A 13,079-nucleotide genomic window follows, 5' to 3' on the forward strand; every position below is an offset into this window, starting at 1 on the left:
TTGGTTTACACTGGGGTCGCAACTGTCGTTGCACATATGTTTATGAGTCACAGAGAGAAGTTCCGGTTAGCTTATTTGTCAACGTAAGGCAACCGTATATAACCGGTTGCATATAGATAGTGGCCTGACAAATTCAGTGTTGCGTCAAATGTGAGGTTATTCACTTCACTCGCCCAAAAGCTGCGCTTCAGGTGTCCAGCCACTCTATTGCACATAGACTGGTCTACATGGTCTATTGACCTAATCCAATGACAAGCGCCCAGCTATTTAATCCAACTTGTGGATTGACGCATGTATGGTTTCCAAATTTCTATCACCTGTTTTTCACTATATGATATTTTAATGTCAAAATATACGCCTTCTGATGACCCCTTATGCTATAAATATACACATTAATAAAAAAGCCTTTGATATTACTGGAATTAGCAATTGTGTGCAACAATTTCATTTGGATTTTACTCGGACAAATTTCTAGTCTATCGATGATACGCTGTAAAACTCACTGATTTTTTAAACCATATCCAGTGGCAAAAACATGTCATTCATGTCTCCCCTGAAATTAAGTCATACTCTAAACAAAATGGACAAATAAAATGGAAATGCAAGCAATGAAAATAACTAAGCTTTGCAGTGATGTAATTTGGACAGCAGATTCAGTACAAGAGCCATTACATGTTTTAATAAGCATCCATCCTATCCGACCAATTTAATGGTTTTAGAAACAGGATTTCATATAAAAGGCTATGCACTTAAAGCTTCTTCCAATTACAATTCATTGCTGGAATGATCCACGATCAAATGCATTTTGAGAAACTCTTCAACTGAGTCGGTATTCCATTTATCAATTGCTAATTCTTCTTGAACAGCACCATCAGCATCTAGTAGTTTGATAATTGGATCTGCTCCACGAACATACTTGATAGTTAAATTAGGGAACCCACGCGCCTTGTCACCTTTTATGAATGCTACATTGTAAAACACCAAGGTTAGTAGCCTGTTTGGTTTTAAAAAATAATAATAATAATAATAATACCCTGGACTTGTGGGTATGAGCCCAATTTTCACCCACAAACTTCTAAAATGGCTTTTGGATACAGTGTTGAAGAATCATTTCTGCCTTCCTGTAAACAACATTCACGGCACTGGCTTCTACAATTTTTAAAAGTTGTTTAAATGAGGCAAAATCAAATCAATTGTAAGAAAATCATTTGACTTACACTAGGACTTCCAAGTCATGTTCAGTAAGATAAAAACATGAAGAACACAGCAAATTTGCTTTGTTGAATCCAAGAGATCTACATTCACTGGCTGAATATTCACAGGACACAATAACAATCTACAGAACATAAATAAACATGATACATCAAAGAAATTACGAAGTGGCATAAAAAATATGTATATTACCAGAGCCGATAGGACTGTCAACGCAAGAGCCACAGGTTCCGCCATGATCGGAATCTTGACCACTCGATTGTTTGTTACTAAAGTTTTATCTGCCACATGGCCCACAAGCTTAATTCCGTCTATGAGGCTCTAGCGCAACGATGGATACTTTCTGGCTAACAGCTAGAGCATCTAGCGGTCATGTTTAAAAGTAGGGTAATTTTCCTAATTCTGGTCACTTTATCGCTAAAGCAATATTCAATATTTTAATATGAAGATTGACTCAGTTTCATAAGTTCTTAATAGTGTTATGGTGAGCATGCAACTACGCTTTAGATTCCAGCCTGGCCGCTTGTAAAGGAAAGTAGAAAAGGTCCATATTTCATGCAGTGCGTTAAGCACGAGTACTTAAATAAATAAATAAATCTAAATAAAAAAAAACCTTACCAACACATTATCTTTGGCAACATTTTTACAAATTCCTGAAGCACTACATCCAAATTCAATAGCGCATGCGCGATTATCCCTTGAACAGATACAACTTTTGCAACCTCCTATACTACACGAGCAATGACTCCGACTTAATCGCTTGCCAATTTTCTTGGCATGTTTATCGAGATCGAACATTTTCGGAGGAGCTTCATCTTCTTCCTTGAGCTTCCTAATCCGTCTAGCCATAGGAGTGTTGCGCCACTCTGGATCGTCATCCGAATTGTATTCATCAATTTCCTCAACATCGTCGACATCCACAGGGACGGGACTCGGCTTGCGTTGGGTGGTTTTAGGCTTTTTGGGTTTTGAGGGGAAAAGTGGGGCCCTGCAGAACGATTTGTTGAATAACGACGAGAACAAATGAAATAGAAGGATCTGTGGCTACCTCATTTCCAGTAATGGAGGTTTTTGCTGCTTTAACGTTTCGATTTCATTCAATGCCGAATGCAGTTACTCTTGCAAAGTACTGCAACGCTCTAATTTCTCTTGCTGAATCCTCAAACGTTCCATTATATCTTTTTCACTTATCTATATTCAAATTGAATAAGATGAACGTTTCGGCTAAAATGCTATTAGCACCATTTAACCTTATGATCTGCAGATTTCTTCAGTCCAACTGGTGGTAGTTGTTTGATGAGAGCCAACATCCTCTCCTCGTAGTCGCGGATTATTTTACTTATTTCGGATTGATGTTTTTGTTTCATTTGCATTCATTCTATAATAAAATATTAAAAAATTTACCAGATTTTATCGAATACGCGAAAAAAAGTTTACCTCCAGATTAAAGTTAGAAATTTCATGCAATGCTTCGTCTTGTTGTCGTTGAAGATCATCAAGTTCGCTCCTTAAGTCTTCTACCTCTGAACTCAGCGTGAAGTTTTCCACGCGTGCAGCCACGGATTCTTCGAGCAAAATTTTCAAGGCAACCTTCAAAATTTATTTTTAAAATAGTCAAAGATTTTCTTTAAATTTGGAAAAAAAAATTATACTTTAGCTTCAATCATAGTCTGCAAATAATCCAGCCGAGTTTTCGCCTTGTTTTCCAAATCCGCTGCTGCAATTTTCTGGTTTAGTTCGTTAATTTGTTGACTACGTAATTCTATATCTGCTGCAACATTCGTGATTTCACTCTTCAGAGCGTGGAGGAAAGCGTCATTCTGGTCAAAGCTGGCGAGTTTAGCTTCCTAGACGTGTAGCTAAAGTTCGCCTCGACTCCTTCAAGGAATCGAGTGCCAATTCAGCTTCTTTGGTTTTGATAAGCAAATTGAGTTCGCCCAGCAACCAAGCTAAAATGGAACAAATGATTAATAATTTGAAGGAAAAAGCTGTTGAATGACCAATACTTTTGATTTGCTGGTCGTTTTCAGATGTAGTCGATGCACTTGAAGATTTAAAGATTTGTTTGGTTTTGTTGAATGCAAACTAAGGGCTTCTTTTAGCCGCTTGGTGACAGCCATGGCATCTTCCCTTTTACGCCAAAGAACATTCTGTTGTTTGGCATGCAGCACTTCCATTTTTTGGAGTTGGCCTTGGCGTTTACGGTCCTGATCCTTTAGACGAGCCACCTCACGGTTCTTTTGCTGGCGCCACGTCCGGAATTTCTCATTCTCTTCACGCATTTGCCGTACAAGCTTTACTTTTTGTGCCCGCATCGCTTGAATATCGTTGTTGAATTTTTTCAACTGCTCTTCAGTTCTCTCTGCGGTTACGAATCAATGGTTATAACGAAGGTGGTTTAAAGAAAGTTTTATTTTACGTTTAAGTTTGATGATGTTAGCTTGTTCCTAGATCTTCTTTTTCAACTAGGTGATTTGCGGTTCGAGTTCCTGGAGCCGCTTCCTTCGCTGTTCGGATATTTTACACGCGTTAACATTTCCACTAACTTGTGCTAAGAGGCTAGCTAGTTCTTCCTTTTCTTGCTGCAAAGCAGCGATTTGATTTTCCAGTTCACTCACTGTTGCATCATAATGAGCTTTAACTGTACTGTACGGCCCCTCTTGATCTTGAGTCATTTTATTGACCATATGAACTTTTAGAGCCAATTGAGCATTAAGTTCCTTCAAATCGTTACTCAAAGCAGCTTGCCTGAGTGCCATGTCAGCTCCCAACTTTGACAGACGCCTGTAATGTGCAGTAAGGAAATGATCATTCAGCAATCATGTGTTCAGTTCAGAAAATCATACTTGGGAGATCCTGTCAATTCGGAATCACTGTCTTTGTTTTCTTTGTCGGATGCGATACAACTCTGCATGTCGTGGTTGACTTGTTCAATTTCACCCTTCCTTTGGACATCTTGGATTTCATCAATCTTAGACTTCAAATTCAACATTTGCTCTATTGCTTTCGGAACACTAGAATCGCCGGTATCATTAAAAGTTTGGTTCATGGCTCCGAGCGTTCGGTCCAAGTTTACGGCTTGTATCTAGAAATAAAAAACCTATTATCTAACCTTAGGACAGCTGGCAGATTTGTTAGCGAAATACCTGTAACTCTTCCAGCCTCTGTTTCATTTGCATGTTGGCAGCGTCTGCCAGAAGTGCTTTCTCGCACATGTTTGTGTTTTTCTCCAACGCTAACTGAAGAGCACGGGTGAGATGTATCTTCTCTTCTTCTGCAAATTTAAGTTGCTGACGAAGTTGTTCAACTTCAGCAAAGCTTGTACTTCCATTACTATTTGCTGCCAAAAGCTGCTGGACTTGAGCCCGTAGTGCCATAACTTCTACAATTGTCGGGTCTTGATTAACAATTGGTTTGTGTTTAATTTTTCTGGTGCGGTCGGCCTATCGCAGCGTGCTCAGTGTTTCCTCGTAGTTCGAGTCGGCTGGACTCACGCAGGCAATCATCAAAGTATGAGAATTACCGCCTAGGACAATGGGAGTATCGTTAAATTATCGTCATATTACTATTACTTTCTGAAATTGCCATATATCAGCTTTAAAAAAAAATTATAAATAAATAAAAATTAAGAGGGTGGAAATACCAAGAGAATCTTGAAGAAGCCGCGTATGTTTAGAATCTCTGTAAGGAATATGCCTAGGATTGCTTTCACATAGCGCACTAATGACATTTCCTAAAGATAGCAGTCCTTTATTAATGTTGACTCCTTCTGCGAATCTCTCCCCAACTGCATGCGTTTTACTGGCTCTCTCAGATCCCGCGAGATCAACCAATGAAATTTTGAGGTTTTAACGATTGACGAACTGTCCTTGTTGATCTAGAAAAGTAAAGGAAATTCTTTTTATGTACTGTCATTTCTTGAAGAGCATATGAAACAGACTTGATTTATGGTAAGAGTAAAAATAGCGTGCGATCGACTGCTCTGGTGATTCATAGCAGTTGCTCCAGTGCGCCTGTTCAACGAACCATTTTCTGGGCACTTTAATGTTTCTTCCCATGTGGAAACTGGGGTTTCAGTTAGACCATTGATTTTGATTCCATTTTTGGGATCTTCTCTGATATCTACTTCTTCATTCCTAGACTTAGACAAAAGGTCACATACTTTTACCATCTATAGAGCTAGGGAAAAGTAAAAGTTAGTTCCTAAGAGAATCATATCCTAAGAGAAGATATGTAGAGTGTTTCTTAAGGTTTATTTTATGCCAATTCAAGTATTGATAGTTTTACGCAATCAATGATGAAATGAAAAAATACAGAATTATAAACTGAGCGACAGCAGAGGGATTCGAAATTACGATTTGCAGTAGAAATAGAATGTTGTTCCTTACCAAGTAGTAGAGAAAAATGTGTTAGCAAATTAAGAGACAATTATTCGTTAAGAGAGATTTCAAGTTCTTCTTTTAAAAGGTTTTTTAGCCACTCGTCACCAAGCAAAGAAATCAGACTTTCAGCGCTCATAGGCATTTCATCTCTGTGTTGAGTTGAGGATGTTTCTGTACGATCGTGTTTGACAGAAACTTTGGTAAGTGTATTTAGTTCTTTCGGGAAATTTGATAATAGTATCGGCTCGTAGTTTTCTTCTGCTAAACTACTCCTAGTACTAGAAACCGACGGCGCTGGAGTTAAAGACATTTCGGCCAACTGTTTCCATAACTGCTGTTCACGCACTTGAACTCGATTGACCAAGTCAATGACTGTTTCATGAATTTGTATTTGATTTCGATTTTTGACGGTGGCTGTGGATGTCGGTGGACGTAAGCTGCATTCGTTTAAAATATGTGACTTTAAATCGGTGTTGTTGATGGTAACTTTTCTACTCAGCTGAGTCCTGTAATTCTTTCCAAGCCATTTGAGATCCTCTTCACTCAATCCTTTGTTATTTTGCAATTCTTGACTTTGAAGGTCAGAAGTTGTGATACAAGAATTGCTATTTTCAGAAACATAGGGGTCAAGTTCGATATACTTTTCTTTTTCAGAAAATGAGAGGTCTTTGTGGCAAGATGAGTGACTTTTTGGTTTAAGTATGGTTGATTTGGCTTTCACTTTGTTTTCTTCTTGATCTTGAGAGAGATTTGGCAGGACAGATATCACATCTTTTACATAATTTTTTTTCGAACATATTGTGGTTCCTAAATGATCATTCGCATGTACTGATTTTTCCAACATATGATGGAGATCATATTTAGCTTCATTTATTGCTTTCTGGAGCCTGCTTGGAGTAATAAACTGTCAAACAAGTAGATGTAAAATATATTGCAAATTAAATAGATATAAATAATAAAATTTTTTTTAAATACCTTCCATGAGTTTGAATTGCTTACAGGAAAATTGGACAACACTTCACACTGTATTGCTTTTGTTCTGGTTGTAGATAATGACATCTTGTTAGAATTCTGCATTTCTAGTCCAAGAAGAGACTCTCAGGGCCTCAGGTCAGCAGGGAAGTTGATTGAAGATGTGTTCTATAAATATTCATCTAGTCAGATGAGTTCAGCAAACAAAACTGGCAGAACATGTTTCTTAAACATCACAATTCACAAAATATATTTTTACTTGTCCATCTATGATTTTTGGTCTTTCTCGTTTTTTTTTTTTTTTAGTTTTAAATTTTTAAATGTGCCTCCGAAGCAGGTTCTATGATTAATTGACAAACGTTTAATGATTGCAAGAAAAATTCGAGAAGAAACTGTTTGTCATAACAAGGGTTCTATGACTCTGGTCATAATAACAACCTTTAAACAAACCATAGCCCACTCAACACAGTCTTCATCTGTCCACGGAAACAGATCCGTTTAGATTGTCGGTCAAAAACGGATCCTCCAAGTGGTGGGGAACGGAATTGTTTCCGATCACTATGCGTACGGCTTATTCCGATTTGTTTCCGTTCAACATAGTCTCCGTGGCGGGCGTTCCAATTTTGTTTGATTGTTTAGCTATGTTGTCATTATTTACGTTTATTGTTTTTGTTTTTTTCTTTTGATTTGGTTTTAAAGTTAGTTGTATTTGTGTTTGTATTTTTAAAATCTATATATATGTTTAAAAAGAATAAACTTTTTTAATGAAAAAAATTGCTGTATTTCATTTTTTTGAACCACGAAACAAATTTTACATTAGAACAGAAGTAAGAATATATTATTATTTGATAGGTAATATTAATGAATTTCTTACCATTTAACGAATTTTATTTAGGATTAGTGAAATGCATAAAATTTTTACAGTGTTACTCAGCCAAAGCTTTAAATTTGCATTCAGTGTGTTGGCTGCGTTTTCCATCCACGTTGGGAAGTACACTTTTTTATTAAGAAGGTAATCTATTGTGGCATTGTAAAAAAATTAACACAATTATCAAACAGGTAACTTATCTCACACAATTTTAATGTTATAGCCCTGACATCACTCTTTTATTTTCCCTTTTCCAGGTATCGGAATCCCACTAGGTTGACCGGGGCAACAACCAACAATTGAATAGTCAATTAAAAAGCAACCTTCTAAGCCTAGAATCAATAACTAAGAATAAACCATTAAAGCTAATTAGGTATTTTTCAATGTAAAAATGTAATTAAATAATCAAATAATCAAACAATTTGTTCGTGTCACTCTTCACTCATTGAATTTGCTTTATGTTGTTTATGAATAAAACACTTGCTGCTTACTATTTAAAACACATTGAGTTTTTTTTTTAAAATGTACTTGTGTTTACATGCATTCTTGGTAATTTAAAACATTGGAATAATAATAATGAGAAGTTAGAATTCAAATTTGAATTACGCGCGTCATCAAAATGGCCGCCGCAATGGATGCCGGGAAGGGGCCAAGGGGGTACATTTTATTGGAATTTGTGGTTCTTAAACTATAAAAATCGAAGTAAAATATAACATCAAAACATGCTAGAGATAATAAAGAATCTTAATAATATATTTTCTGTTTATTTTGGTGTATATTAATAACCAAACAACGTACCCAAAAATGTCTGTTTTGGCCCTCCCCCCCCCCTAAAATGTCATAAAATAAAATAATTAATTACGTTCTAAGTTTTCAGCGAATTTTCGTAAATTTTACGGCAATCGATAGGTATTTAAAAGCGCTATCTACTTGGTGAATTTCATCAAAAAATATAGAAAAGGAAAAAAATTCTAAATGAATCAATTTTTTTTGCGTTTTGTCGCTTGGGTCCAATACTGCGCTTGATCGATTAAATGAAAAAAATTTGATTCATTTAGAATTTTTTTCCTTTTCGATATTTTTTGATGAAATTTACCAAGTAGATAGCGCTTTTAAATACATATCGATTGCCGTAAAACTTACGAAAATTCGCTGAAAACTTAGAACGTAATTAATTATTTTATTTTATGACATTTTAGGGGAGGGGGGGGGAGGGCCAAAAACAGACATTTTTGGGTACGTTGTTTGGTTACTAATATACACCAAAATAAACAGAAAATATATTATTAAGATTCTTTATTATCTCTAGCATGTTTTGATGTTATATTTTACTTCGATTTTTATAGTTTAAGAACCACAAATTCCAATAAAATGTACCCCCCTTGGCCCCTTCCCGGCATCCATTGCGGCGGCCATTTTGATGACGCGCGTAATTCAAATTTGAATTCTAACTTCTCATTATTATTATTCCAATGTTTTAAATTACCAAGAATGCATGTAAACACAAGTACATTTTAAATAAAAACTCAATGTGTTTTAAATAGTAAGCAGCAAGTGTTTTATTCATGAACAACATAAAGCAAATTCAATGAGTGAAGAGTGACACGAACAAATTGTTTGATTATTTGATTATTTAATTACATTTTTACATTGAAAAATACCTAATTAGCTTTAATGGTTTATTCTTAGTTATTGATTCTAGGCTTAGAAGGTTGCTTTTTAATTGACTATTCAATTGTTGGTTGTTGCCCCGGTCAACCTAGTGGGATTCCGATACCTGGAAAAGGGAAAATAAAAGAGTGATGTCAGGGCTATAACATTAAAATTGTGTGAGATAAGTTACCTGTTTGATAATTGTGTTAATTTTTTTACAATGCCACAATAGATTACCTTCTTAATAAAAAAGTGTACTTCCCAACGTGGATGGAAAACGCAGCCAACACACTGAATGCAAATTTAAAGCTTTGGCTGAGTAACACTGTAAAAATTTTATGCATTTCACTAATCCTAAATAAAATTCGTTAAATGGTAAGAAATTCATTAATATTACCTATCAAATAATAATATATTCTTACTTCTGTTCTAATGTAAAATTTGTTTCGTGGTTCAAAAAAATGAAATACAGCAATTTTTTTCATTAAAAAAGTTTATTCTTTTTAAACATATATATAGATTTTAAAAATACAAACACAAATACAACTAACTTTAAAACCAAATCAAAAGAAAAAAACAAAAACAATAAACGTAAATAATGACAACATAGCTAAACAATCAAACAAAATTGGAACGCCCGCCACGGAGACTATGTTGAACGGAAACAAATCGGAATAAGCCGTACGCATAGTGATCGGAAACAATTCCGTTCCCCACCACTTGGAGGATCCGTTTTTGACCGACAATCTAAACGGATCTGTTTCCGTGGACAGATGAAGACTGTGTTGGCCCACTGGATGTAATAGTTAAAGCCTGGAGCTTCCCTATCTTGCCCGTTCAATCGTTTTGACGCACTCCCTACCTCCTTTTTTCCAACTTGGAATGGACTTTAGCGCGTTCTACTGGTGACGAAGAACAACATTTTTCAAAATATAAACATGCCGTTTTTACAAATACTTCGCTAAATATATAACAATTGTGTTTTACGTTTATTTTCAAATTTTTTCTTTGTTGTATGAATACAAATGCAATGTAATTATTTTTTGAAATTTTCGTTTATTTAATGTAAATATTGTATAAAATGGTGCTAACACTGAAAAAAAAGGCAATAATCAGATAGGGTCTGAACCTAATACCAATTCTCATTTAATGCACTTGTTAGACGCGTTAACCACTCAGCTATGCTATACCTGAAATATATGATATAACTAATAAGATAACTCTACTACTAATAAGAATCATAATTAGTCTTTTTGGATTGAAAATTTTTTATTCTTGATAATACAGGGCCTTTTCGTAATTTGACGTTTAGCAATTAATACAAATAATAATAATAAATAATTAACACAAGATAAAATTGATGCTTAATAATTTTTGTTTACTTATATCCTTGTTATTCAATTAAACAGGAGAAGACTTGCAATGAAAAATATTCCAAACCCGTAACTTTTGTCTTCAATTTCAACACTTTCAAAAACAAAAAAAAGAACTCTAACATCAAAACGCTAAAACGACAACTAACTGTTTTGTTTGTTTTTTGTTTTGTTAACGATTGTTCAATGAAGTTCCAAGAATCTTTGGTGGTGGTGCTAGTGTCCATTCGAGAATAAGCTCCTCCCATCGCCGGAGGGGTGAGTCACTTTTACAGTTCTAGACTTCAGGCTTGAACTATTACATCCAGTGGGCTATGGTATTACATATGTAACAGAGAGTTAAGCTGAGGAATTGAGCAAGGGTAAATGTGAATTGCCTCTCAGTCTGGCATTGCTTCATTATGTTATAATATGTCATTTATAAACTGTATGTAATTGTTATTTCGACCGCTAGAATGCGCGGGCATGCACTCAGCGCCGACATTATTCCGATTAAGCCACGCCCCCCATTGTATCCCTATAAATTGCGCCCTCACTCATTTTTCGCGCCAGTTGCCGCTGAAGAGTCGTAAGAGTAAGAGCTACGGTCGGTAGGCTCTCGGGTTTTTTGCGACCAAGTGTCAAATAAACGAATTTGTATTGCCGCACACAAATACAAACTATTTGTGTGCGGCAATACAAATTCGTTAATTTATCGAGTATTTTGTGTCGTGCTTCACATCAATTATATTAAATGAGTTTTTAATAACGATCTGGGATAACCAGATAAGCTTGTTGGCATCTTTCTCTTTATCAAAGAAGAACTCAAAGTGTTAGGCGAATATACTAGAATTTTGTTTATATCTTTCCTTTTTGTTACGGCAGAATTAAGTCGGAGACAACCACAATTGTCTTGTGGGCGTTGTCGGGCGTCATGAATAACTCTAAATAAGTTTATAAACATAATTGTTAAATTAACTATAAATATAACGAAATATATGCGAAAAATAGTTTTAAATCTAATGGCGCATGGAGAATGTCTGAAATAATGATACTTTTCCAAATAGCTGGAATTATTGGTCCAAATTTAGTTCTATCAGTGGTCTTGTGTCTACAGGAATACTGAAGTAGAGCCGAATGCATTTGAATCAAATCATTCGGCATTTCAAAAAAAAAAGAAATGTTTACTAAAATCTTCGATTACTTGACTTCTCTTTTTCGCGGCAACGGTGCAGAAAGTGTCCCGAACGTTACTGAAAAATCATTCCCCGTCGCTCGAAAACCAACCGAGTCGAACCAGAAAGGCGCATTAACCATAGATAAAAGGGGCCTTAAATGTAGTGGCTTTGACTGGGATTATCCAAAGACTGTCTGGCAAACAGTTCTATCAATCCCCATGACTGAGGAAACTAACATTCCCATGACTGAGATGGGCAGTGACGAACCAAAAAATTCACAGCTTGTCCCAGATCCGGAAGAAGTCTTAGACGACTGTGGTTCGGGAATAGAAAGATTCACTAGGATGATCAATTTTACATTGGGCGTGCTTGTCTTCTTTCTCCAGGTAAAAATTTAAACACATAAAATGTTTTTACTGTTTGTGGTTTCTAATTTCTTGCATTACTTTTAATACTATAGTTGTGGGCCTTACTTATTTCAACAATGAATGTGGATATAGACCCTACTGGCTTCTTAGTTGGCATCTACCTCGTTATGCTCGCAGCACTGGCGATATTCGAAAAGTAATTTTCGTATTTATTTTCGATTGCGTCTTCTTAATAAAATGAGTTTTTCCCCCTTGATTTTTAGGGTCAGGAGTATTGATATTGCTCGCTGTTTGACTTTATTCGCGATCTTGGGGGTGGCTTTGATTATTTTAAATTCTTGGAGTATCTACCGTTGCCGGTATGACTACTGTTCTACGATTGGTACTTCTCCAGAAACCTTGGATATATCGACTGCCGCAAGTTGCCGATGTTTCACTCAACGGCTCATTATTGATTCATTTATGGTTGCATGTGGTGTTGGGATCTTCATTTTTAACGGAGTTCTCCTGTACGTTCTTTCCTTCAAAACTACAACGAAATAGTTTTGAAATAGAATTTAATGCATGAATCATTTAGCAAAAAACTGGTGACGAAAAACAGGAACAAGAAAAGGCAGCAACGTAACATTGATTAAATTAAAAGAGGGCGCAATTTATAGGGATACAATGGGGGGCGTGGCTTAATCGGAATAATGTCGGCGCTGAGTGCATGCCCGCGCATTCTAGCGGTCGAAATAACAATTACATACAGTTTATAAATGACATATTATAACATAATGAAGCAATGCCAGACTGAGAGGCAATTCACATTTACCCTTGCTCAATTCCTCAGCTTAACTCTCTGTTCCATATGTAATACCATAGCCCACTGGATGTAATAGTTCAAGCCTGAAGTCTAGAACTGTAAAAGTGACTCACCCCTCCGGCGATGGGAGGAGCTTATTCTCGAATGGACACTAGCACCACCACCAAAGATTCTTGGAACTGCAGCAACTTTTACACCTTTGTTAAAAATGGATATATTTAATAAATATTGACGAATTCTATTTATAATGAATTCTGCACTAGAGAGAAGACAAACGTGTTTAATATAA

General features: G+C 35.9%; 3 protein-coding genes and 1 pseudogene across 4 annotated transcripts; 1 reads left to right on the plus strand and 3 right to left on the minus strand.

The window, feature by feature from the left end:
* Nucleotides 1-619: 619 nt before the first annotated feature.
* LOC116919666 (selenoprotein F-like) lies at nucleotides 620-1,589 on the minus strand. The gene is given in 4 exon segments (XM_032925682.2): nucleotides 620-965; nucleotides 1,034-1,149; nucleotides 1,218-1,336; nucleotides 1,405-1,589. Coding segments are annotated over 4 exon segments (480 nt in total). The 5' UTR covers nucleotides 1,450-1,589; the 3' UTR covers nucleotides 620-765.
* Nucleotides 1,494-5,383, minus strand: LOC116919667 (annotated as a pseudogene).
* Nucleotides 5,384-5,446: 63 nt separating this feature from the next.
* LOC116919665 lies at nucleotides 5,447-7,243 on the minus strand. 2 transcript variants are annotated; one of them, XM_032925681.2, is made up of 3 exons: nucleotides 7,005-7,243; nucleotides 6,570-6,734; nucleotides 5,447-6,498 (listed from the first exon to the last, which is right to left on the minus strand). In XM_032925681.2, the coding sequence occupies exons 2-3, from the start codon at nucleotides 6,669-6,671 to the stop codon at nucleotides 5,641-5,643; spliced, it is 960 nt and encodes a 319-aa protein (XP_032781572.1). In that variant the 5' UTR covers nucleotides 6,672-6,734; nucleotides 7,005-7,243; the 3' UTR covers nucleotides 5,447-5,640. The 2 variants fall into 2 exon arrangements, with proteins under 2 accessions (XP_032781572.1, XP_045026561.1); XM_045170626.1 differs by having other exon boundaries at nucleotides 6,826-7,243.
* Nucleotides 7,244-10,774: 3,531 nt separating this feature from the next.
* On the plus strand, nucleotides 10,775-12,554 carry LOC123470385. Its single transcript, XM_045170627.1, has 3 exons — nucleotides 10,775-12,003; nucleotides 12,078-12,181; nucleotides 12,249-12,554. The coding sequence occupies exons 1-3, from the start codon at nucleotides 11,620-11,622 to the stop codon at nucleotides 12,526-12,528; spliced, it is 768 nt and encodes a 255-aa protein (XP_045026562.1). The 5' UTR covers nucleotides 10,775-11,619; the 3' UTR covers nucleotides 12,529-12,554.
* The last annotated feature ends 525 nt before the right edge of the window (nucleotides 12,555-13,079 follow it).

This window comes from Daphnia magna, linkage group LG3, assembly GCF_020631705.1.
Source record: "Daphnia magna isolate NIES linkage group LG3, ASM2063170v1.1, whole genome shotgun sequence".
Taxonomy (NCBI): Eukaryota; Metazoa; Arthropoda; class Branchiopoda; order Diplostraca; family Daphniidae; genus Daphnia; species Daphnia magna.

Coding starts and splice junctions, on each gene's coding strand:
- LOC116919665 (XM_032925681.2), bottom strand. CDS start 6,671: ATGCAGAATTCTAACAAGATGTCATTATCTACAACCAGAACAAAAGCA. Junction 6,499..6,569: donor GCAATTCAAACTCATGGAAG/GTATTTAAAAAA, acceptor CTTGTTTGACAG/TTTATTACTCCAAGCAGGCT.
- LOC123470385 (XM_045170627.1), top strand. CDS start 11,620: ATGTTTACTAAAATCTTCGATTACTTGACTTCTCTTTTTCGCGGCAAC. Junction 12,004..12,077: donor TGCTTGTCTTCTTTCTCCAG/GTAAAAATTTAA, acceptor TTAATACTATAG/TTGTGGGCCTTACTTATTTC. Junction 12,182..12,248: donor GCACTGGCGATATTCGAAAA/GTAATTTTCGTA, acceptor CTTGATTTTTAG/GGTCAGGAGTATTGATATTG.